This window comes from Mytilus trossulus, chromosome 5 (genome assembly GCF_036588685.1).
Source record: "Mytilus trossulus isolate FHL-02 chromosome 5, PNRI_Mtr1.1.1.hap1, whole genome shotgun sequence".
Taxonomy (NCBI): Eukaryota; Metazoa; Mollusca; class Bivalvia; order Mytilida; family Mytilidae; genus Mytilus; species Mytilus trossulus.
In genome coordinates this window covers 68,164,024-68,188,813 of record NC_086377.1, presented here as the reverse complement: position 1 = coordinate 68,188,813, position 24,790 = coordinate 68,164,024, and the positions used below count along the sequence as shown (strand labels likewise).

Below are 24,790 nucleotides of genomic sequence, written 5' to 3'. Positions count from 1 at the left end.
TTCTATGTTGTGTCATGTGTTCTAATGTGTGTCTGTTTGTCTTTTTCATTTTTAGCCAGGCGTTGTCAGTTTATTTTCAATTTAGGAGTTTGATTGTCCCTCTGGTATCTGTCGTCCCTCTTATAAAATGAGGAATTTTGTAAAAAAAATTGTAAATGATTAGTGATTTGGTGAATTTGTTAAATTTCTAACAGTTTCAGTGATTTTTTTTTTAAATATCTGAAGTTGAAAAGAATTCCATCACATACTTTGCTAGTGATTTTGTAAAATTCTTGATTACAAGTTAAAAATTAAAACCAGAACAGGTATTTTACATCACTTATATATAGAGAGAGACTATTTATTGTTAAAATATATATTAGATAAGTTGAATATACTTTAATAGCCCTATTTTAAAGTGATTATCAATAAGAGACATATGTAAAGATGGAAAGACTACAATTTAATAACAAGTAAGAAGACGTCTGGAAACCAAAACTCTTTATATTTGTCTTTGTCAAATTAGTATGCTCGCCCTGATATGTCATTGGTACTTGACACTTGAAGAGATGGCTTACACCAATCAACTTCTAACTTCTTATTTTTCTTCTTAAGAAGGTAATAATTGCTAGTCTTTTGCCATTGTGTTCCTCAATTTCCTCAATTAATATTTTTCACCTTGTATTTATTAAATAGGACATGTTCAGTGCTACTGTTGTCTTTTTCAATGAAATCATTTAAACGTAAAGATTGTGTTTTTTGTTACTATGTTGATTCCCTGAAGTAAGAAAGTAAATCTATAAATAAAATCTGAAATATTTCGATTAAATCGGGAATTTTGCAAAACCCTTTAATTATCAGGTATATTACAAACTCCGTGATTTTACAAATTCACTATAAATAAACTTGTTTACTTTTTACAAGTATTGTAACTAGGATGGATAGGTGTCCCATTGGCACTCATACCACATCTTCTTATTTATTCATGTCATATACATTAAAGCGAGTATTTATATGTATGGCATATCCAGAAATCAACGCCACTTTGCTTATTTGAATATTATACTAAAGAAATCGGATACGGGTCACGGAAATGACTAAAAATGATAGGAAATTTTGAAAAAATTGTCTGTTTTAATTTTAATTTAAGTGATTGACAGGTTGCCGGGGCAGAAAATGAATATACACAACAATATACACCATTTAAACGAAACATAATGACTGTTGTTGCAAAAATACAGGTTCCTGACCTATTTTAAATATCGAAGCGAGAGGCCTTTAACATTGCAGTGTAAAATACAGGCTCAAATGGCTGAAACGTCAAATTTGTCAACTTCGTGTTGAAAATTGGCTTACAAGTTCATTACAAAAACAGGTTGTCGGGGTGAAATTTGAAACTTGAATTTCCAAAGAATAAGCAAGTCCAAACATTGTATGTGTAGTCGTTGAACTCTAGGTTCCCACGTAAAATGTCACTATTTCAAGAAGAATAAACTCAAGAAAAATTCACTAAATTCGCGTTCATTGTTTTGATTTTAACCGTCTGACAACTTTACGGAAATATCAAAGTGATTTTAAATAAGGACTCTGTGACGGGCAACTTATAATATCTGTGTTTTAAAGATTTTAATGATATCAAGCCTATCGGGCTAGTCTAGTTCAAACTACTATCACGTGGTACAATTCTCATTTACATATTATGAATATTAATTAGCAAAACCACTACTAATTTCGGGCTATGGTATAATGATGTTTTTGTTTCTTTTCAGAATGTTATTCGTAAAGTTTATAAGCTATAATCAACGAACAACTACCTCGAAGAACTGTGAGGGTTCTTGTCCAATGCTGAAAGTTGTGATACTGTCTGGTGATAGGTCAAACGGTGAATGTCGTGATTCTGCTTACACAAGTCCTGGAACTTACAAAAAACCAAGCAGCGTAAATATCGATAATGTTAATGTGTTTAATATACCTCTGCTTTCATTTATAGAATCACCCTTGTCTCACACTAAAGTATTCTTTTGTTCATACATCGTATTTTGGACTTTAATTTAATTTTAATTTAATCTCTTTCTTTCCTGCATTTTTCATCGTTAATATGTAATACATCAGTTTCTCGAAAACTGCCAAACATATTGAACATATGGTTTCCGATCGAACTACATAACATAAACGGGAATACTGTCAATAAATAGACAAAAGATGACCTCATCAAACCGTCTAACTATGAAAACTAGTGATTAATTACACCATAATTCATTGTATCAAAAACTTCAAGGATAAATTAATGTTGTGTTCAATAACTTCAGGGCCAAATGAGTACAGATTCTCGGACGTTGGCTGCAACCGCTCAGGGACCACCTCAGGTAATGTTTATATAATACTTTACATAACAATCGCACTATAGAAAATATACAAGGGACTGGACTTCGCAGACAATCTTGTATCTACGATAATATTAATACACTATGCTATCTACTTACGAGTAAAATAAATTTATAACATTTACTTATCTGTTTGAAAATAAGGAGATTACTTTTGGAAACTACTTCTAATTGTGGTCAGCTGTTCCAGATACAATCCTAAAATGTCCCCATTATTTAAAAACTACACAGAACCAAATAATGATACTACAGAAACATTAATTTTCGTGCGGTTAAAATTTCGTGGTTTTGTCCCTCTATGAGATTACATGTGGATTTAATTTCGTGGTTTTGTCCGTCTATGAGATTACATGTGCATTTAATTTCGTGGTTTCCTTAAATGTAAGTGATATTATATGGAGATTAAATTTCGTTGGAGTTTTAATTTCGTGAATATATTCTTTCCACGAATAAACGAAATTAATTCCTCCAATTTCTGCTTTTACAGTATTGCATATAATATTAAAGATAAGGGATTGCTGCAAATTAATTCGTGATAAACTGATTTAATTTCATATTTTTGGAATAAGGTCATTAGTTGAATATTGAAGTGACATAATGCCAATTGTTTACAGAATTGGGGAGCAGGTTCACAACTTCCATTTACTTCAAGACAAGTTATAAATGGCGGATGGTCCAGTTGGTCTTCATTTAATGAATGTTCCGTCACCTGTGGTGGTAGGTATTATAGTAAGAATATATACAGATGATTGGATATTGATGCATAACTGATGTTATACTGAAATAAATGGAAATGGTATGTTGAAACATTGATTAAAAGACTGACACTTATCAATGATCAATTGTTGTTAAGTTCATTTTTATTGTTTAGTTATCAGTCTTTATTCGACTCCACATTGGCATTTGTTTCCTTTTCTCAATGATGGGACCAAATTGTGATCTTTTTCTTCAGCTTTCACATCACAGTATCATCAGTATGAATCATTGTCTTGAAGCTAACTTGCATAAAAGAGCAGAATCTTCTTACTCTTTCGGAGGATTTTAGATCACCCTCATTTTTTTGTGGTGTTTGTATTGCTCAGACTTTCATGTTGGTTTTTTTACCGGTGTTTGTCTCTTCGTTTTTTTTGTCATGGCGTTGTCAGTTCATTTTCGCTTTATGAGTTTGAATGTCCCTGTGATATATTTCGCAGCTTTTTTGCACAGTTTAGAATGCTATCCTCACTTTTCATGATTGGGTTGAGGTTATTAAAGAAATAGTTCGGAAAAGAAGACATATTTTCAAATAACGCTTTTGTCTTCTAAATAGGATATAAATACGCAAGCTCGTGATCAAAAACGACATGATTAAAAACCATCAGTGTATCTAAAACAGAAACGTTTACAAAAGAAACAAGATCAGTACAAGACCGACAAAGAGTTTCAAACAAACAACGACAACGTTCTTGAATGAATATTAAACAGTTTAAGACTAGCAATTTTAAGTACACCTCCTGCATTTGACGAAGTTCAAAAAAGATTAATGTTTAATATTTAAGGAGGAACTAAAACTCAATACAAAACTTGTAATAACCCGTCTCCAGCAAATGGGGGAGCTGACTGTGCTGGAAATAATGTTAACACAGTGACCTGTAACGACGACCCATGTGGTAAGTGACTATTTTGTGATATTGTAATTACTCTAAATTTGTTTATTATATTGTAATGACTTTAACGTTTTATCGTTTTGTAATGATTTAAAAATTTTGAATAGTTTTGCATTGCCTTTAAAATTTACTTACGTGTTATTCTGTCTTTAACGTCGGTTGTTTCAAAATTGAAGGGAAGTTGTCCTTCTAAGCTAATATTCTTTCAACACATTTAGTTTGGAATTATTTTAATGCCCAACCTACGATAGTAGAGGGGCATTATGTTTTCTGGTCTGTGCCTCCGTTCGTCCGTCTGTCTGTTCGTCCGTTCGTCCGTCCGTTCGTCTGTGCGTCCGTTCGCTTCAGGTTAAAGTTTTGGTCAAGGTAGTTTATGAAGAAGTTGAAGTTTAATCAACTTGAAACTTAGTACACATGTTTCCTATGATATGATCTTTCTAATTATAATTCCAAATTAAAGTTTTGACCCCAATTTCACGGTCCACTGAACATAGAAAATGATAGTGCGAGTGGGGCATCCGTGTACTTGGGACACATTCTTGTTTTGTCTTGCTTGTTCACCACATTTACAAAAAAACAACTATTGAAAGTTCATGTTAGTATCAGAAGACGTTAGAACAAGTTAGAACACGTTAAATTATTTGGTTGATGTTTTATCGAACTCTGTTTGATGAGGCATACCTGCTAGAGACAAACGGACAAGGATAACTCTTCCAATCTTATCATGAAAACTAGTAACCTTAAGAACGATCCATTCGTCTTTACCTGTTTATCGGATAAGTTACTTTCTGTAACTGACAGATTCATGCTATAGAATGCTCAAGATAGAAAATTTAGCTTAATTTTCAAAAAAGATTAATGAAATATATTTGAATAAAATTAGGTGTTAGGGAAAAAAACGTCAATAGATTTTTTTTTCATATTATCCAACTTTGTCTCCAAAGGCTATAATTTTTTGACATGTGACATACTCTGTAGTTTTTCTGTACTTGGCCTGGTGAAAGCAACTCAAAGTTAAATCAAATTTGTTATTAGTGTAGGTTGGGGAAACATTTCACATAATTGACAGTTTAATATATAGATAGTTTAAACATTTGACAGCTGTCGATGGAGGCTTTGGTGAATGGGGATCATGGTCATCTTGCATGATACCTTCCAGTTGCCAGGGATACAGAGAAAGTGAAAGGTTCTGCAATAATCCGACTCCTCATCATGGCGGGCTCCATTGTACCGGACCAGTAAAGAAACAAGAAGCATGCAATACATGTCCATGAATATAAAAGTTTGACTGTTTCTGTCGATGCTTATATTAAAATCACAAAAGACTGAGTAAATTAATATAAGAAATTATATCAATTTTCTATCTAGAAGCATTTCGAACGTATAAATTATTCAACTATTAAATGTACTACTTCATATTGTTATTTGAACTGCCAACAATGAATATAATAAATAAATTTATTTCACATAGCTATTAAAAAATGTGTCAAGCAGGTTAATGTTTGTATTTTTTAAATTAACTCATCATAGATACCAGGACTAAATTTTATATACACGCCAGAAGCGCGTTTCGTCTACAAAAGACTCATCAGTGACGCTCGAATCCAAAAACGTTAAAAATGCCAAATAAAGTACGAAGTAAAAGAGCATTGAGGACCAAAATTCTTAAAATGCATATATTGTTCCTTTATGCTAAAGTTTTATTAGTTCTAAAGAAATAATTCCTTTGGGCTTAAATATTTTTGCCCTTTATGCCGATATATTACCCTTCGATATCGCTTGTTGTAAACTATTTAGCATAAAAGGGCAATTCCATGGTATTTGTCTTTACATGTTTATCGGATATTAAGTAATTTTCTGTCAATGACAGGTTCATGCAATTGAACGTGGACATATAGCTGAATATTAAAAAAGGAATAAGGAAATATATTTGAAAAAAACCTAGGTGTAGGGTAAAAACGCCAATGGATTTTTTTTTCATATAAATTTATCAAATTTTGTCTCGCCAGGCTATATGTTTTTGACAGGTGACATACTCTTCAGTTTTTTTGTACTCGGTCTGGTGAAAGCAACTGAAAGTTAAATCAAATTTGTTATTGGTGCAATTTGGGGAAACATTTAAATAATTAATAAGTTATTTTATTTCCAATTAAAAGAGGTTCGAAAGATACCAGAGGAACTGTCAAATTTATAAACCTCATCGAAAATAAATTGACAAAATGACAAACACAAATAATAGTACACAAGAAACAAATAGAAAACTTAAGAATGAACAGTCTTTAGCAAATATTTTGATTTGAGCGTCACTGATGAGTCTTTTGTAGACGAAACGCGCGTCTGGCGTACTAAATTATAATCCTGGTACCTTTGATAACTATTTACAACACTGGGTCGATGCCATTGCTGGTGGACGTTTCGTCCTCGAGGGTATCACCAGCCCAGTAGTTAATACATTTTAATATATAGATAGTTCATACCTACTAATAAATGTGACATGGAAGTTAATGTTAGTATTTTTATATGTATATCTTGATGTAGGAAGATGTGGTATGAGTGCCAATGAGACAACTCTCTATCCAAATAATAATTTATAAAATTAAACTACTGTTGTAAAACCATTCAAACAGTAAAACCAACGGTCTAATCTATATACAAAACGAGAAACGAGAAACACCTATATATTACATATACAAACGACAACCACTGTACATCAGATTCCTGACTTAAGACAGGTGTAGCGGGATTAAACGTTTTAATGATACTAAACCTTCTCCCTATTTCTAAAACAATAGTAAAACATCACAACATAGAAAAACACACGATAAAATATTAGTTGGAAGGCTTAACTCATCAAAAACATAAATTAACACACTATGAACAAACAAATTTGATCTGCGATACCTGAATGCAATTACATAGTAAATAAATTGTTGACAAACGTTCAAGGTCAAAAGCAAACAAACAAGTCCAAACAAAGCCATGACAAGACACTACCGCGAAATATTTAACCACCCTAAGAAAATCATCACTTTTGAAAAAAACGGTTTCATAATATATACAGGTAAATGAAAAATAACTTTGTTGTTTTGTGTTCCTTCATGCTCAAGTTTTATTAGTGCTTAAGATATGATTCATTTGAGCATAAATATTTTACCCGGATTTGCCCTTTATGTCGATATTTATATCATATACTGCTTATTTATGATGTCATTTACACCGATTGACCTCGGGTAATTTGTTCACGAAAAGCGAACGACGTGAGAGTATACTTAAAACAGTCAAAACGCATAATGACAATTATATTCATATCTTACCACGGGTGTGTACTCAAAGCGATTTAAGAATGTGATATTAGAATTGAATATATGTTTAATCATCTGTATATTCCGATGACAATAGAAAAGGAAAAATGGAATCGCAAATGGATATAAAATGATCGAACCTGATGCGTCTTATATAATAAATAATAAGGATGTTTAATACCAGACAGAAAACCTTAGCCATATTAGCACAACTTTTTTGGATCTTTTGGTCCTCGACGCTCTTCATCTTTGTACTTGTTTTAGCTTTCGAACTATTTTGATCTGAGCGTCACTGGTAAGTCTTGTATGGGCGAGACGCGCGTCTGGCGTATTAATTTTTAAAACTGGTACCTTTTGCTACCTTTTATTCGTATGTTTCTCTGTCCTACATGTTCTCTCATTTATTTGTATTGTAGTCCTGTCATGAAATGTTGTCTTTAAATGTTATATTTAAAATTGCAATACAAGCGGGAGGTTTGGTTAGCCATGAAACCAGGTTCAACCCATCATTTGATTCTTAAAATGTCCTGTACAAAGTCAGGAAAATGGGCATTGTTGTATTGTAGTTTGTTACTCTGTTTGTTACATTTCAATGTTGTGTTTTCGTTGTTTCGTCGTTCTCCTCTTATATTTTAAATGTAACCCGGTTTTGTTTTTTTCTCAATCGAATTAAAAAATTCGAACAGCGGTATACTATTGTTGCCTTAATTTAGTTTGTTACTATGTCATTTGCATTGTTTTATATTTTGTTGTGTGGGGACTTTTATAGCTTGCTGAGCAACATTAGTTTGTTTTGTAAATTTTTCAAACCCTACCATGCTGAAATCTACAACTGTTGGTGACTGGTAGAATAGTGTCTCAATTACAATCACACTACGTCTCTTTATTTAATATTCCGCGAGACGGGAACTTTTCAATATTTACATTAAATTATCTATGGTGAAAGACTATGATTAACATGGGAAATGAACTATTTATGATCAGTGCTACAATTGTGTCAATAACTATTTGTATATTCTTAGCATTGCATATTTATATAATTCTTCTTTAAAGACTCTCTATGGAGAAGACAGAACTAAGTTGAAAAACTTGTGTCTAATCCATTTGTTTTGAACAATAAAATATGTTTAAACTAAAGACTAACGACAAAGTATTTGTGAAATTATTTATTTTGACTACAGACTGTTCATTCTTAAGTTTTCTATTTTGTTTCTTGTGTACTATTATTTGTGTTTGTCATTTTTCATTTTAGCCATAGCGTTGTCAGTTTATTTTCGATGAGGTTTATAAGTTTGACAGTTCTTCTGGTATCTTTCGCACCTTTTTTAATTGAAAATAAAATAACTAACTTTCTACCCATTCTAGATTGTTTTTATGCAACGTCATTGACAATTTCATTGAAAACATCAATTGTGCTATGTCTTCAGAAGAGTGAATAGTTATCAAAGGTAACATAAGAAATTGTCAATTATTATTTTGCTGAAAAATAACGGTAATTACAGGAAATGCAATAAACATTTTTTATATTTTTAAATTCGACTACTAGTCCTTTTTTAGTGTGTGTTTTTTAAACGTTACAGAAATGCGTATAATAATGTTCATGTTAAAGGTTCACTATGCATTGTTAACTATGATACTATATATCTACTGTTTTAAATGTCTTGTATATAGACGGTATTATAAGATCGAGTTGATAAAGTAGTGTAATTCAGAAATCTGACAAAATGGCTACGTGGACAGAAAATGTTGAAGAAAAAAAGAACAACCTTTTGATTTGCAGTATATGTCTAGAGATGTTTAAAACACCAAAATACTTGCCATGTTTACATTCATTCTGTAAGTTATGCATTAATACATATATTCTGTCGTTTGTTGCAAGGGAAAACATAAATAATGGCTTTAAATGTCCGATCTGTCGAAAATTTGTGACTATCGGGAGAGATTGTAGTAATTCAGATTATTGGGTAGACGAACTTCCTAACAATCATTTGATAATATCAATGCTTGAACTAAAAGCAATACAGAAGCTCGAAACACTGTGCAATGCATGCGAATTGAGCAGTGTGAATCAAAAGGCAGTGTCATGGTGTACTATCTGTCTGGAGGCAATGTGTTCTTCCTGTGAAAACTGTCATCGGAAGTTTAAAATGACCTCCCACCATAAAATTATGACATTAAACGAGGTACGAGCAGACCAGAAGTCATCTATTTCCGGATTAATTACGTGCGATGATCATTCTGGAAAATTTGTTGAGATATATTGTTTAAATCATAATAAACCCTGTTGTGCTGTATGCGTTACTATGAAACATTGTGACTGTCGAAAAATTGCTATTATAGAAGAAGCTGCAGAAGGTATTAAAGAATCAAAGCAGACAACTGATTTTTTGCAGCTGATTTTGCACTGGAAAAATGTGCTAGAAAAATCTATTGAAGACACAGAAAAAAATATGTCTGCAGTTGCAATTATAGGGAACAATTTAGTGTTAGAAATTGAAAGCTTAAAGAAAGATGTAAACGAGCACATTGACAGACTAGAGATAGCAGTCAAGGACGAACTAACGACAAGAAAAGAGGAAAGAGTAACAAAACTGACAGACAGAGGGACTAAAGTGTCCAGCTTAAAGTCTATAGTAGATAATTGGCACAACATTTACAGAACATGTATTCATGATGGATCAGAAATTCATTGTTTGATTGAAATTAACAAAATGATACTGATGAAAGAAAAAATGGCTTCTGAAATACACACTGCTACATCACACATTGATGAAAAATCATTTCGTTTTGAACGAAACCAGATCGTAAAATACTTACAAGAAAATGTAAGGTCTCTTGGTTTTATTAATATTGTCAATACAAAACCGAGTACGGGTCTCCGTTTGGAGCCTCTTTGTGATTCTTTTTCTGAAAGTTTTGTACACATGCCCGAAACCTCCAATTTCCGGAAAGGGACGATAAACAAACTCTTTACTCTTTACATAGGAGATAATGACAACAATGAAGTGAGAGGATTATTTACTGAAGAATTCATTTTCATAAGTAGCTATAAAACAGATAAACTTTTGAAGTTTGATCTTAATGGTAAGTTTCTGTGTGACCGTAAATTCAAAGCAAGGTCATGGTGTGTCACAGAATTTCGAGGGGACGAGTTAGCGTTGATATTTGGAAGTTCAAAAGAAATTCATTTTTTAAATGTTTACACATTGGTGATCGAAAGGAAGATCAACCTCGCAGTTTCTGTTAATCTTTTACGATACATAAGTGAAAACGACCAATTCGTTGCTACATGTTCAATGGGCAGAAGTATTTTTTGGTTAAATGCAATTAGCGGTGAAAAAATAAAAGAAGAAACAGCATCGAAAAATCAGCAGGTTCATTATATTTGTGCATATGGAAGCAACGGTTATGTGTTCACCAGTGGCTGGAATGACAATATTTCTTTGTTGGTAAATAATAGAATTAAATATACTTACAATAACAAAGACATATCCCGTTCAAGAGGAGTTGACATAGATTTCCATGGAAACCTTTACCTTTGTTGTCCCAACAGTGTACATCAAATCTCACCATTAGGAGAATTGATCAGAAAAATTCCATGTGAAGATATTGGCACTAGCAATCCATGTGCTATAAGATTCAAACAGAACAGTAATTTATTCTTGTTAACCTCATTTGACTCCGGGAAAGTTGTTGTTGCAGAAATATGTTAAATAAGGGAACGAACATTTGATATTCTTGGGGAACCAGAGGGATATTTAAGGATTCATGATTTGTTTCTGTTACTGTGAATGCTTTTTTTTGCCACCTCCCCATCTTAAATATGAAATTATCAAAACCCCGAATATTTCTATCATGAAAAAAATGTTTATTTTTGGATACATGTTCTATTTATATCAGGAAAACAATATTTGAATACATTTCCTGTCCAGATGGTTAAACAGTTAACAACTGTAGTGTAAATAAAACATCGAGCCGATCTCAACACAATAGAGTACCCGTTTATATTTAAGAAAATCATGGATTGCGCCTGTTTTTTAAACAGACAAACCTCCCCCTTTTATGACAATTGTTTATATTTCTGTTATATTAACAAAGTTGAGGAAGCAACACAAACAGGCATACTAGATTAATGTGACAATAGTTGGGATCCGAAACCTACTTTTGCCAAAAATATGACAAACATATAAAAGATCCACCACGAACATCTCATATAGCGTGTCTTGGTACAATAGCAGAACGTGGTGGGTTAATTCGAAAGTACAATTACATGAACCAATGTGTCCATTTATCGCATTAATATCATAGCTTTTTTATTACTTTATTTTGGTTAGTTTATTTTAAATTTCTCAGATATATTTGTATGCCATTTCTTTTAATAATATACAGTTAATGTAATTTGAGTTCAATTTTTCCTAAATAAATTTCGTAATGTCTTCTGTGATAAAACAAGGAGATATGCGCGTACTTTATTAAACAAGACTTAGTTGGCATGCACATAATAGTTAAATAGCTTGCAAATGACCCGCTATCGAACGCTACACTACTTGTGTATGAGGTGTTTATCTATTTGGAACACCAGTGTTCAGATTCAGTTATGTATATCATACCTCGGTTATTATTATTTTTATACAATATGTAGGTTCAAATTAATTGGCATTGCAACAAGATCATTTGTGAATTTATAAAACGATCTTTGAAAATTTAAATAAATCTGAAATACATGCAATGAAGGTACAAAAAAGATCATCGATATAAGCATATTTTAAAAATCACTAATGCTAATTGCGAAACAGTTATCTTTCAGATCATTTTTTATCGATAAGACAATATAAATGTTCAATACATTTAAATATATGTCAAACAAAAAGATTTGTTCAAAACCATTGGTACTCAACCAATACTTTATTTTTTAGCATTTTGCATGTTATTACATTGATTCATGCCAATGTATTTTTAGCGATATATACATGTACATAGAGAATATCATGTATTTTTTGCAATATCACATTTGTATCAACCAAAGAAACCAATATAACCCCAAGAATTTTTTATTCACCAACCTGTGATTTATAAATATCTTTATTTGCAAAACATACAAAAACCAATTTTGGTTGTGGCAAATACATTGACAAACAAACATAATGAAACATAATGAAAACTCGACAATATTATAAGAAATATGATAAAAACAGTTACTCTTCTCCTTTCCTCAGTTCTAATGACTCTTTAATAAAAGAAACAACTGCCTTTACATCATTTGGTGTTGATGGATTAAGTATTATCACGAGTTTATCAGTAAAATTAAGTGTATTAAAATTTACATATTTTTTTATTTATAACAAAATTAAAACATATGAACATTAAAATAGTAACGCGCACAAGAAGCGACACTCTATTTTTGTCTTTAATGAAATGATATACAATGTATAGTCAGAATGAACCATAATGACTCTATGATTTTAACAATTATCCGAGAGAAAAAAATATTTCAACACATACAATGCAAAGAATCTGCGTGAGATTTGAACTCATTCCAAAAATGAGACAATCCTAAAACAGTTTTTGGGTCTACGTGATATAGATACAATGGATAAGCGTTGATTCTTGATAAAAACATAAACCCGGAAATACTGTGTTAATGTCTTTTGAAAATTAATGCCTATTCTTAATTAGAAGGTATTGTAAGTTTAAAGATTTAGAGATTGTGTCAAAGGAACAACCCGACAAAGAAAATATATATAGTGCATATAATAAGTGTTTTCAAAATTCTAACAAGAAGCATAATTCACGATTTTCTAGCATAGGAATTTGCGAATCAACATATTTAAAATTGTGTAGTAAATCAGATTGAATCATATTATATTAATTTATAAAAAAAAAAAATGAACAAATAGCATGTAATCATAATTATTTCAAACTCGCTTTCATTACACAAAATGTCCACAATAACATACAAAAACAAGAACACATTTTTGAAAACTAGAGAAAAGGAACAACACAGAGAATTCCGGGATTCGAACCTAAACAGGCAAATCCTTACTTTGACTCATTTATCTTAACCTTGCAACCTTGTGGCTACCAACTCATACTATACGTTTTCCTATTATGTATATAGTAAGGTACTAGCCATGTGTGTCCGTTGCACCGATGTTTATCATATATTTAAAAGAAACAATAGAAAATAATTTGGTGATTCCATTTCTGCGACGGATTTAGGAAGTGTTGATTCTAGGAAAAGAACCCATGGTAATTGAATAGTCTGACATCACCTCAAATGTTTAATAACTTACACGCGACACCTTATAATGTAGAATATCTACTTTAAACGGAAAGGGTGCTTTTTATGTAAAAAGATTGCAAAAATTCTGAGAATGAATGAAGCAGTCCCTATCAGAATGCAGCAATCGTTAACTTAGTAGACATGTCTTTGACAAGCAATACTTTGAAGTACTGACAGACAGGGTCTTAAACGATCCAATGAACAAAAGTTGCAAAATTATAAACAAAGTATTGCCCCTGCCAATCTGAAGAGTGTAGATTTCAGCTCGAGCGTCCCTAGTGAATAATTATTTTTTTAATTAAAAAATTACAGGTACGGAAAATCATATCATTTCATCTTTGTCTACTTAGTACTTAAGGTCTCTTTTTTGCTTTTTTTTACTTTATTATGCATAACCTAAAACTTTAACTTCATACTCTCAAATGATTTCTACGTGTGCATTGTGCTTGAGCCTTCAATATGTTATTATGGGGTAAACGTCAATGATACAATCACCTAGTGACAGAAACAACAAAAAAACGTGTGCTCGTTTTCATGAGAAACCAGACAAGACTTTTACCGGTAACACAAACATTTAAATATCATTTAAAGTTAAATAAGAGCAACATGATCATCCCCTTTAACGCATAACTAGAGGCCCTCCTGAAGGAGATGTCGATTTTGCTTCACGTGTCGGTTAGTGTATAGAAAGGTATATACTATGAACATTAGAGCGAGGGGCTTGTCCCAAGCTCTTATTTTCATCTTATATACACCTTTCTATACAATATCCATTTAGCACATATTTACAACTTGAGTAATCCTGTAATTAGTTTATTGATATGTTTTGGCTGACTAGGTGTAGCTCATCTATGTAGTTTTGTTAATCTACTCCCTATTATCATTGTAAGATATTGACTCCAGAAGAAAAGATTATAGTTACTGGTGTAAGTATGTTTATTGATATAAAGCTGTTTTTACTATACACGATACATTTTAAAACATATAGATAGTTTGCAGTGGCTTATCCAAAAAGAGGTGATGGAAAACACTTTTTGGGGGGACGATCAATGTTTTGAATAAGAACATACAATTGAACCCCCTCGCCCTTTATTTTGGGTTGGAACCCCTTTTAAAATAGATGGGTTTGCCCCTGGTATGTACCCATAGGTAGTCTAGTGGATAGTTAACGTGCATGAAATATCTGTCACTGGACATTAAGCAACCAATAATTCATGACGAAATAGATCAAATTGTTTTAATTTCCCTTCACAAGGTTTCATGATTCACTCTATTTTGAGGTACAACGTAACTACATGGAAGATAAATGATTACAATTTCAGATGACATTGTACTCTAATCAAGTTATAAAGAACTATATTAAACTTTGTTACTCTTTATTTAAATGAAAGTAACTTTTAATTGTCAAAACCATTTTTAAATCAAAGATTAAATAGTGGGATGTTAGAAAATTAATTTGAAAGCTATTTATAAACTTTTTAGTTTAATTTGGAAAAGAACTTTTTTTTCAAAATAGACAGTAGCAATTTTAATTTCAATATGTTGATTACGATAGAATGAAATCTTACCCTTGTTGTCATCATGCGTAGTTACTTAGTACACGGGAAAAGTATGTACTATGAAAGTTAGAAGACAAATTCAAGCAATTTGATTGGACGAGAAGTTGTAAGTATGTGCTAATTGTGGGATCTCCAGTCTAATCAACGTTTACAAATTACAAAATTATGAAGATGTTTCTTTCAGTTAGTGATCATGTATCAAATCGTTTTATTCTATTAGAACCATATGATATATCATTTATCCCAGTAGCAAGGTTTCTTCTTTTTTTTTTGCATCTAGCAATTATTGCTCATGGATTTCAATGATTACAAACGAATTTGGTGTACAATGACATTATGTTCTTTCTTAATTCTATAGTCGGTAACCTTAGTGTATTAAAAACCAAATATAATTAAAAGGGATCAAAAACGGACACAAACCTAGAATATTAGGTAAAAACAAAACACCGTTTTTATAATATAATTGTAGAAGAGAACAGTATATTATGCCATTTGGTCGTCATTTATAAACAAATAAAAGTAACTTTATATTGTATAAAAGAGATCATCATTGATTTTCTCTCCGAGTAAAAGGGAATAGATGCAGACACAGTAAGGCTATTAGGTCTGTCACATTGGATATCCCAAAATATTGAATACGAATTCCGAGGAGCGATTAATGAAAAGTTTGTAACGGTAGGTAAATGAATCTGGATCTGCTATTTCTCATAGAGGAATTGTGATCCTTGGGAATTGGATACAGATGTTACCTTCCCACCGTATCAATCTTTTCATTAATTGCTCTGCTTGATTCAGATGATCTGGATATCCGGTGTGAAGCTAGCATCAAGCTTCCATTCAGTGTGAAGCTAGCATCAAGCTTCCATTCAATAGTCGATGGTATTATGTCTTATATCTATTGTTTTTAAATAAACATGGTTGTTGCTATGTGTGATCGTAAACATCTACAATTTGGTTAATGTCTTGGAGATTTCCTGTGTCGTATGTATCTTCCAATTGACGATCATAAATATTGTCATTTTCCTTCGCCATTTTATTAAGTGCATTATGTGAAGAAATGTCGTAAACGCCATCGGGTTTTATTTCATAGTGATCTTCTTCTTTCGTATCTGAAGTTTTTGCATTATGAAACGAGTTGAATTTAGGATGTTTCTGAGAATTTTTTGAGTCAGAAGGAACTAAGTTTGATTGATCATTCGATAGAACATTCCCGGATGTAATTGTATCTTCTGATACGGATGCGTATAATGAAAAATTATTTTTCTTCAGGTCACTATTTTCTGTCCTCATAATTGATTTAGATGTTTGACCATTTTTTCTGAAAAAATAAAGTGAATAATAAAATTATAAATCTTAATAATATTGGTGAAAGTAAGTATCATATGAAAGGTCACAACAATAAATTAAAACAAAATCAACATACAAACTACAAATTTTAATTTTCAATAATTCAAAAGGAGACATTGATAGGTATTTGTTACTAATATATACATTTGAATATTAATTTCATCGATTTTATCATCAACAAATTAAAACATATGTATGAGTTCATAATTTATTTCGTATCTTCACCGCAACAACGTCCATTTTCTTTGAATGTTACCAATCGATTTAGACTGATCAGCAGGGTTTTACTTGCATGAGCAACACGATGGTTGCCACATGTGGATTTGAATATCAAAATATTTGCCACTTGAACTTAAGCTACATGTAACGACATTTTAATCCTGAATGAATATAGTAGCATTCATATGAAATATTACCTATATTTCCTGTTAATGATGTACATGGTTACAAAGATCAAAATCAGTGTAATAGCCATGCCGACTACTAGACCACTAACCATTCCTGTAATAGAAATATTGTTATCAAAATATAATCTATGATTTATAAAAGGGCCAATACAGAAAGAGCCAGTTTATTAAATGGTTGTAGTTCTTCAATTAAACTAAGCAAATTACCTTAAAGTAGAAGAAGATACAGAAATTCTTATCTTTTCGCATTCATACTGCCACGGTATTTTTTGTCAACATTGTCGGATGTAATTTCTAATTTTTTAATCTTGTGCCATTAAAATTTATTTAGCAAACATTAAGTAGCCGGGATGAACATTTCCAGACAGACTGCGTTCTCAAACGGGTGAATCCTGTTATAAGTCGTAAGAAAATTGAAACCGGAAGTGAACGTCCCTATAAGCTCATGGGCCATTATGGCAAGGAACTGTCCGAATCTAACTTTCAAGACTATATTATTTACTGCATGTATAATACATGAAATACTTAGAGTAAGAAAAGAAAGTAACGTGGAAAATATTAAAATTCAATGGTAAACGAGTAAAAAATATGAGTAGAAATTGTCAAACAAGGTGTGTTTGGGCTGTCTTTCTCTATGTTACATCTAGTCATTCGATTATTCTAATACAGGAGTTATAAGAGTTGCAGTATACAATTGTTTTAAACATTTTACACGACGTGTGTAATGCTAATGACCGTATAATGACATCCTAATATATTGATATACATGTTTCATGATTTTAAGTGTATTGCTTGGTTCCCTTGACTCTCAATATATCTTGTTACAAACCTTTTCCTCCAGTGTTTACTGAACTCGTTGTTTGAAGTAAATCACTTAAATTACATTCAATATCGTCAGAATTGCCAACTGAAATAAAAAATCAAATTTAATTAATAATTGGTTTGTACCCCGTCTTTATCCTCTGAAGCTTTCCATTGGTGGACCTCTCTTGTTGTTGAATGTTTCCGACGGCGAGAAAAGTTATTTCCATTGAATTAAGAAGTGCGCAACAGATAAGATTAATTTTCAATTGATAAACACCAAAATTAATCAAAATGAAATCTGCACCCTAAAATGTTTCAATCATGAGACGAGAACAGAACGGAAAGAAGGTCTCTTTAAACAATCATGAGACGAGAACAGAACGAGAACAGAACGGAAAGAAGGTCTCTTTAAACAATCAAGAGACGAGAACAGAACGGAAAGAAGGTCTCTTTAAACAATCAAGAGACGAGAACAGAACGGAAAGAAGGTCTCTTTAAACAATCATGAGACGAGAACAGAACGGAAAGAAGGTCTCTTTAAACAATCATGAGACGAGAACAGAACGGAAAGAAGGTCTCTTTAAACAATCATGAGACGAGAACAGAACGGAAAGAAGGTCTCTTTAAACAATCATGAGACGAGAACAGAACGGAAAGAAGGTCTCTTTAAACAATCATGAGACGAGAACAGAACGGAAAGAAGGTCTCTTTAAACAATCATGAGACGAGAACAGAACGGAAAGAAGGTCTCTTTAAACAATCAAGAGACGAGAACAGAACGGAAAGAAGGTCTCTTTAAACAATCAAGAGACGAGAACAGAACGGAAAGAAGGTCTCTTTAAACAATCAAGAGACGAGAACAGAACGGAAAGAAGGTCTCTTTAAACAATCAAGAGATGAGAACAGAACGAAAAGAAGGTCTCTTTAAACAATCAAGAGACGAGAACAGAACGGAAAGAAGGTCTCTTTAAACAATCAAGAGACGAGAACAGAACGGAAAGAAGGTCTCTTTAAACAATCAAGAGGTGGAGTTTAAAAGATCATCACTTGGAGCTCGAAGAGAAAAAGAACTTCTGAAGATTTTTTTAATAATTTTGCAGATTTTAAGACGACAAATTGTCCACATTTTTTTCTCTCTTAGCAAAAGTTAAATCCAACTCAATTCGTCGTTTAAGCATCTAAAATGACTACAGGTTATACTATCATTATTATAGTATGCCTAAATAAGAATAATTTCACGTGATTTGCGTTTCATTTGTTTTGACCACATTCATTCAATGATTATGATGTTGGAAATATTTCTAAGTAGTACGCTTTAGATTCTGATCGCTTACATATTACTACGCGAGTCGTTAACATAATCTGAAATAACATACCGCTGCAAATATAGGTCAAGTTCGTTGAATTGCAACTTGAGTCTATTTCTTTACTGGGAGATGTTGTGTCTGTATATAACCTCGTGCGGCAGATATTATTTGGAAGAGAATTCACTATAAATAGAAAGAAGAAGAAACAATAAGTCACAATAATACAATTAAAATTCCAATGTCTTAAGATTTAATGGCAGATATTTGACACATTCAGTTAGATGTATGTATTCATTTCACAAATAGACCAAGAGATTAACACGTTGTTTCGGTTGTTCTAATTTTTGTCATGACCTGCCTAAATTATTGCATATTACATATTTAGGACGATACACTTGTCTAATGTTAAAGACTCATACTGAGCTGTAGATAAAAGATTTAATGTCCAATGACAAATAAAACATGCATACTAGCATGACGACATGTTTCCGCTTTGTACAAGTAGGCAAAGCACGAAGAAGTTTTAAAGCAAGCGAGAAAAATTCTCTATGCAAAAACATACTCGTTTTTATGATAGAACTTGTAAATCAACAAAATCCCCATGCTGAAAATCTATTTTGAATTGAAATTTTGGATCTGCAATTACTTGTGATTTCTTTTCAAATCTCAATATGTTATAACTTTTCTCATTCAGAAATTATTATCCTAGGCTGGTCATACGTATGCCCTTTAAACAGAACCATATTGTTTCTTATGTCACAATGGAGTTTAATGCTATTGTCATAATTGCCTTCAGGCGTAATGGTCAATAATTCACCAACAAATGTAAGATTAACTTTTTTTTTAAATGGAAAAATCAAAAGCTCAAACACATCAAACGAATGGATAACAACTGTTTTCTTCCTGACTTGATACAACTATTTTCTTATGAAAATTGGTGGATTGAACCTGGTTTTATAGCTAGCTAAACCTCTCACTTGTAAACTGTACCAAGATAGATTTGAGACCTGACGAGGTAATCAAGGAATGACATCTAGAAAGATTGTTTACGCAAACCTTTATAAACCTTTGGGGTATCCGTGGAGCACAACGAAAAGGTCAATTATCGTGTTGTTACTTTAAAGTTTACCTTTTTCATAGACCACATAATATGGAAAGCTGCCGTACTCTCCTGTTCCGCATATATCGTAACTGTTTCCGGGACATTGAATTTCTTTACCAAAACAGAAAGATACGGTGAATACCACACTTTTGGTATAACAGAAGCATGACTTGGCCTGTAAAACATGAAATAAAAAATTAAAAATCTGAACAATTGAAGGTCTTTCCACTTAAATTAAATTAAAGATAAGAAAATTTTGATAAAAACAATATGTATGGTTTACTTTTTAAATTGTTATTTGGATGGAGAGTTGTCTCATTGACACTCACACCACATCTTCCTATATCTATTAAATGATAGCTTATCACACACTGATTTCGAAAACACAATGTTTGATGAACTTTTTTCATCAATTTAGGCAGATACTAAGCCACTAGCGGTTATATAAAAGTTACGGTGTCAAATAATAGGTTACTTTTCCCTAATTGTAAAAAAAGTATAGTTTCTATATTTTTTCGCATAAAATAAAGGATAAATTGCTACTTCCAGTTTTAAAAAGGTCACTTATCATGGTTGACATTTTCGAGGTAATATGTTAAATAACCCAATGGTCATATATCAAGGACATCAAATCAAAAGACCCTAGGTCTTTATTATATATGGTTAATAAGTTATATAACTTTACGTATAATTCTTAACATATGAGGAGCGCCATTCCGATCACTGGAATAATTGAAAGGAATGGTTTCACCTAGTGCGTAGCACTATTCCAACAGCTGGATTATTTAAGAGGAATGGTTTCACTCAGTACAGAGCGCCATTCCTACCACTCGATTAATCTAAAGAAATGGTTTCACTCAGAACGGAGCGCCATTCCTATCGCATGAATTATTAAAAGAAACGCTATTCCACTATTCGATATTAAAATTAAATATATAAGTGATATAAATTCGAAGTAAAAAGATTAAAAAATCAGCGTTGTTTAAAATTGCTATTAAACCTATGGATTCACTTTGCTTTAAAATGTGTTATAGTGAATGTAAGCACCATATCACAAGCGAACTGAGTGTGGGCAATGTGTTATAGTGAATGTAAGCACCATATCACAAGCGAACTGAGTGTGGGCAATGTGTTATAGTGAATGTAAGCACCATATCACAAGCGAACTGAGTGTGGGCAATGTGTTATAGTGAATGTAAGCACCATATCACAAGCGAACTGAGTGTGGGCAATGTGTTATAGTGAATGTAAGCACCATATCACAAGCGAACTGAGTGTGGGCAATGTGTTATAGTGAATGTAAGCACCATATCACAAGCGAACAGAGTGTGGGCAATGTGTTATAGTGAATGTAAGCACCATATCACAAGCGAACTGAGTGTGGGCAATGTGTTATAGTGAATGTAAGCACCATATCACAAGCGAACTGAGTGTTTTTGTTTCAATTCTTGATGTCTTACAATTGATCACTACCGACATCGAGAAACTGTGTGTTACTGAATTAAGACAAACTGCAAGTATGGCCGCCACGACTTAATAGTCAAATTTGTTAATTATAAAGAAATGACGACTACTTAGGTTCCATTACTTCAGCGCAAAAATTAAGAATTAAAAAAAACCCGCATGAACATTTCAATGGAATTCATAGACTCGTTGTACATTTTAACACTTACCTGTACAGCAAAGCGCGTGTAATTCTCATTGGCACAAAAGTCTGCGCACACACCTACATGTTTATCCGAGGTTCTGTTTACTACTGCTGTTCTTAGTGTGTTAATATTACCATCATAATAACAATCTGAATAAAACAATAGAATACCTAATTCAATGTTCTGACTTCTGAGAACACAGAAGGTGGCAACCATTTAAGTATGAGGGCTAAGGTTCTTAAAATAATATTGTATTCCGACGAAGAAAAATGTGTTATTCAGAGGAAAGGAAAGACGGAGGAATATTTGCATTTAAATAAAATGTTTAGTCCCCACTCCAAATAAAATATTGTTGCTTATGTGATACGAAAAATATTTTCAAAATGAAAAAAAAAACAAAAAATTATACCCAGCTAAATGGTCGCTCCTTTAAAATTAACTGTCTATAACTACAACTATGCTGGCTATACATTAAGCATAGAAATAGCATTGAAAATTTTACCATTTAATGCAAATAAAAGATCACCATTGAAACAAAGTAATGAATACGAATAATATATGATTTACCAAGACTTTTAAATAACTATTTTTATACAAATTTATCTTTTAAAACACAATTAGAGAGGATGTTGGTGACGTAAAACTTAGAAACGAATTGTTGTTAAGAGAGTCTATACATGTATGTGGTTTCTATAATAAAGGTAATAGTTAAAATTGTTTGAAAAAAAGAATACAGATAAGGAATAGAGAATAATGGATTTCTAAATTAAAGATAAAGAATAGAGAATTATGGGCAAAATTTATAAAGAATAGAAAAAAATGGCAGAAAAACATACCGGAATATAGAAATGAAGAGCGACCCCCCCCCCTTTTCAGACACAGGCACTTGTAACTATCCATGGGAAGGTCAACCATACATATGTAATAGGAGAAGATGGCTAACGAAATTATGCATAAAGACCTTCCAATGGATAGAAACAAGTGCCTGTGATTTCAGACCCTCTGTTATACATGTTCTAATTGTGGTTAAGTTCTTATTTCTATGTTAATGTATCAGTGTTCACGGATAGTATGCAAGAACGCAGTCTGAGAGACGAAATTTATGTTTTTGAACTGAATTTTAACTTTTATTAGAAGAAAAGAAGATCGCGGATCGAAAACGAGGCATGTTTTACTTTTGGTAAATGGATAATCGGAAACTAAATTTTCAATGTCTTGTTCTTGTTTTTTTTCAAACTTTTAAATGGTGGATAAAACAGCTGAAACCCGCCTCGGGGTTCGTGTATTTATGTTGTGTGGCAGACCCACTGTTTCCTGCCTCTATAGTCGGTTTGTTTCCATAGATATAGGAAGATGTGGTGTGAGTGCCAATGAGACAACTCTCCATCCAAATAACAATGTTAACTTTACTCTGAGACCTTATAAGTACACCTACTTTCCCATTTTAGATACCATGGTTTACCGGTCCAAACATCCTTTTGGGTTTTTCCACAGGTACGAATAACTTTACTGAATTTTTCTCCGTACCTCAAGAGCACTCCCCCAACGTTATTGCAAAACTGCTCTGCTTGATAGTAACTTTTGTAATCGGTGTCAGAGTAATATAGCGTAGCTGTTGTGCCTATAAGTAAATAGATTAATTATAAACATATGGAGTTTGCTGTTTCCATAGTGTAGATGTTGTACCTATACATAGATTAATTATAAACATATGGAGTTTTCCTCTCTTCAAAAGTATGCAACACTTTTATCTTTAATTTTTGAAGAAATGTTTCATGTTTATTGATAATTCGCTGTGTCTGAATATTTTCATCACTATCAATTCCGAGCAAGTTTATTATTAAAAAACAAAATTCTCTATAGCCATGTTACATGTAGATATTAACGTTTCAGTCATGGTTCTGCGATAAACTGGTATTTATAGATGTCTCATTTGCATTTTTGTTTTTTGTTTTATTATGTTTGTTCCCATTCTTTAGGCGTTTTTCAAGCGTGGGAATTTTATAATATTGTTTTGTTTTGTTTTTGTGTCTGTCTCCGTTAAAAAAAAAGGTTATCATATCTTCGTATAAATTTAAGGTGTATTGTTGTCATTAAAATACATTTTGGTATTCCTCACATCCAAATAAATCTTTTTTTTTTTTTTTTTAAATTGATACTTGTTTATTCCAAATATTTCCTGTTTACAATTTCCTCAGTTGCCCAGGATGCAAACTGTGGATTCCCGTTTACATCATCCAAATAAATCTAATTGAAAAAAAACATAGAGGTTTTCAAATGATAAATTTCGTATATTTGTGTATGTGTGTTTAAATGATTGTAAAATGATTGTAAATACATTGTAATTATATTTAGTATACTTACATTTAATGAAAGTAAATGTCCATATACTAAATATGAAGTCCATCAAGTTGTTTTTTTTTTTATTTGTCACAAAGTCCTTATACTAAGTCCATTCTGTACGATAATCCTCAAACAGGAAGTTTGTCCTTTCCGCTTACAAACATCTACACTAATCTTAAATCTAGTCATCTATTTATTATCGTTTATAGTGACGAATCTAATTCAACATTACACAGTACACGAACATACAATTGAAAGCTCATTACATAACTGGTCAGTACGTATTGCTATTGTACTTTGCTCGATATCTTTTGACTGATTGTCTGACAAAGGTTCGATGAAGCACAATATCACACTGTGATTGCTTTTGTTTTTCTTTAATTGTGGATACTAGAAACTCGTATGATCTTACCCAATGGCACTAAAATTTATGACAAATTAATCGATTTTTTGTTCCGTGTTGTTAATTTTTCCTTTTTGAATGGTGATTAAGAAATAATTCCTTCATGACATGCTCTATGCTCATTTTAACATGGGTAGGCATTATATTTGTCGATATTTTACACTGAGCGTTAGCGAGGTGTAAAATGTGGTCAAATATAATGCCTATCCATGTTAAAATGAGCATAGAGCATAACATGAAGGAATTATTTCGATTCTAATAGGACAAATACAGTA

The 24,790-nt window shown here is 32.1% G+C and overlaps 3 protein-coding genes across 4 annotated transcripts in view; 2 read left to right on the top strand and 1 right to left on the bottom strand.

Moving 5' to 3' along the window:
* The window catches only part of LOC134718239 (uncharacterized), a 65,359-nt gene extending 58,850 nt beyond the window's left edge, over positions 1-6,509 (top strand). The window contains exons 47-51 of the mRNA XM_063580733.1: positions 1,749-1,917; positions 2,289-2,345; positions 2,978-3,080; positions 3,902-4,012; positions 5,111-6,509. Coding sequence (XP_063436803.1) covers positions 1,749-1,917; positions 2,289-2,345; positions 2,978-3,080; positions 3,902-4,012; positions 5,111-5,283 — 613 coding nt within the window. The 3' untranslated portion in view covers positions 5,284-6,509. The remainder of the gene's footprint in view (positions 1-1,748; positions 1,918-2,288; positions 2,346-2,977; positions 3,081-3,901; positions 4,013-5,110) is intronic.
* A 3,105-nt stretch (positions 6,510-9,614) lies between these two features.
* Positions 9,615-11,024, top strand: LOC134718238 (uncharacterized). Its single transcript, XM_063580732.1, has one exon. The coding sequence runs from the start codon at positions 9,615-9,617 to the stop codon at positions 11,022-11,024; it is 1,410 nt and encodes a 469-aa protein (XP_063436802.1).
* Positions 11,025-15,994: 4,970 nt separating this feature from the next.
* On the bottom strand, positions 15,995-24,507 carry LOC134719835 (uncharacterized). Of its 2 annotated transcripts, XM_063582781.1 has the most exons (8): positions 24,134-24,507; positions 23,205-23,390; positions 21,794-21,918; positions 20,148-20,295; positions 19,088-19,201; positions 17,737-17,814; positions 16,917-17,001; positions 15,995-16,471 (listed from the first exon to the last, which is right to left on the bottom strand). In XM_063582781.1, the coding sequence occupies exons 1-8, from the start codon at positions 24,174-24,176 to the stop codon at positions 16,078-16,080; spliced, it is 1,173 nt and encodes a 390-aa protein (XP_063438851.1). In that variant the 5' UTR covers positions 24,177-24,507; the 3' UTR covers positions 15,995-16,077. The 2 variants fall into 2 exon arrangements, with proteins under 2 accessions (XP_063438851.1, XP_063438852.1); XM_063582782.1 differs by lacking the exon at positions 19,088-19,201.
* Positions 24,508-24,790: the final 283 nt, after the last annotated feature.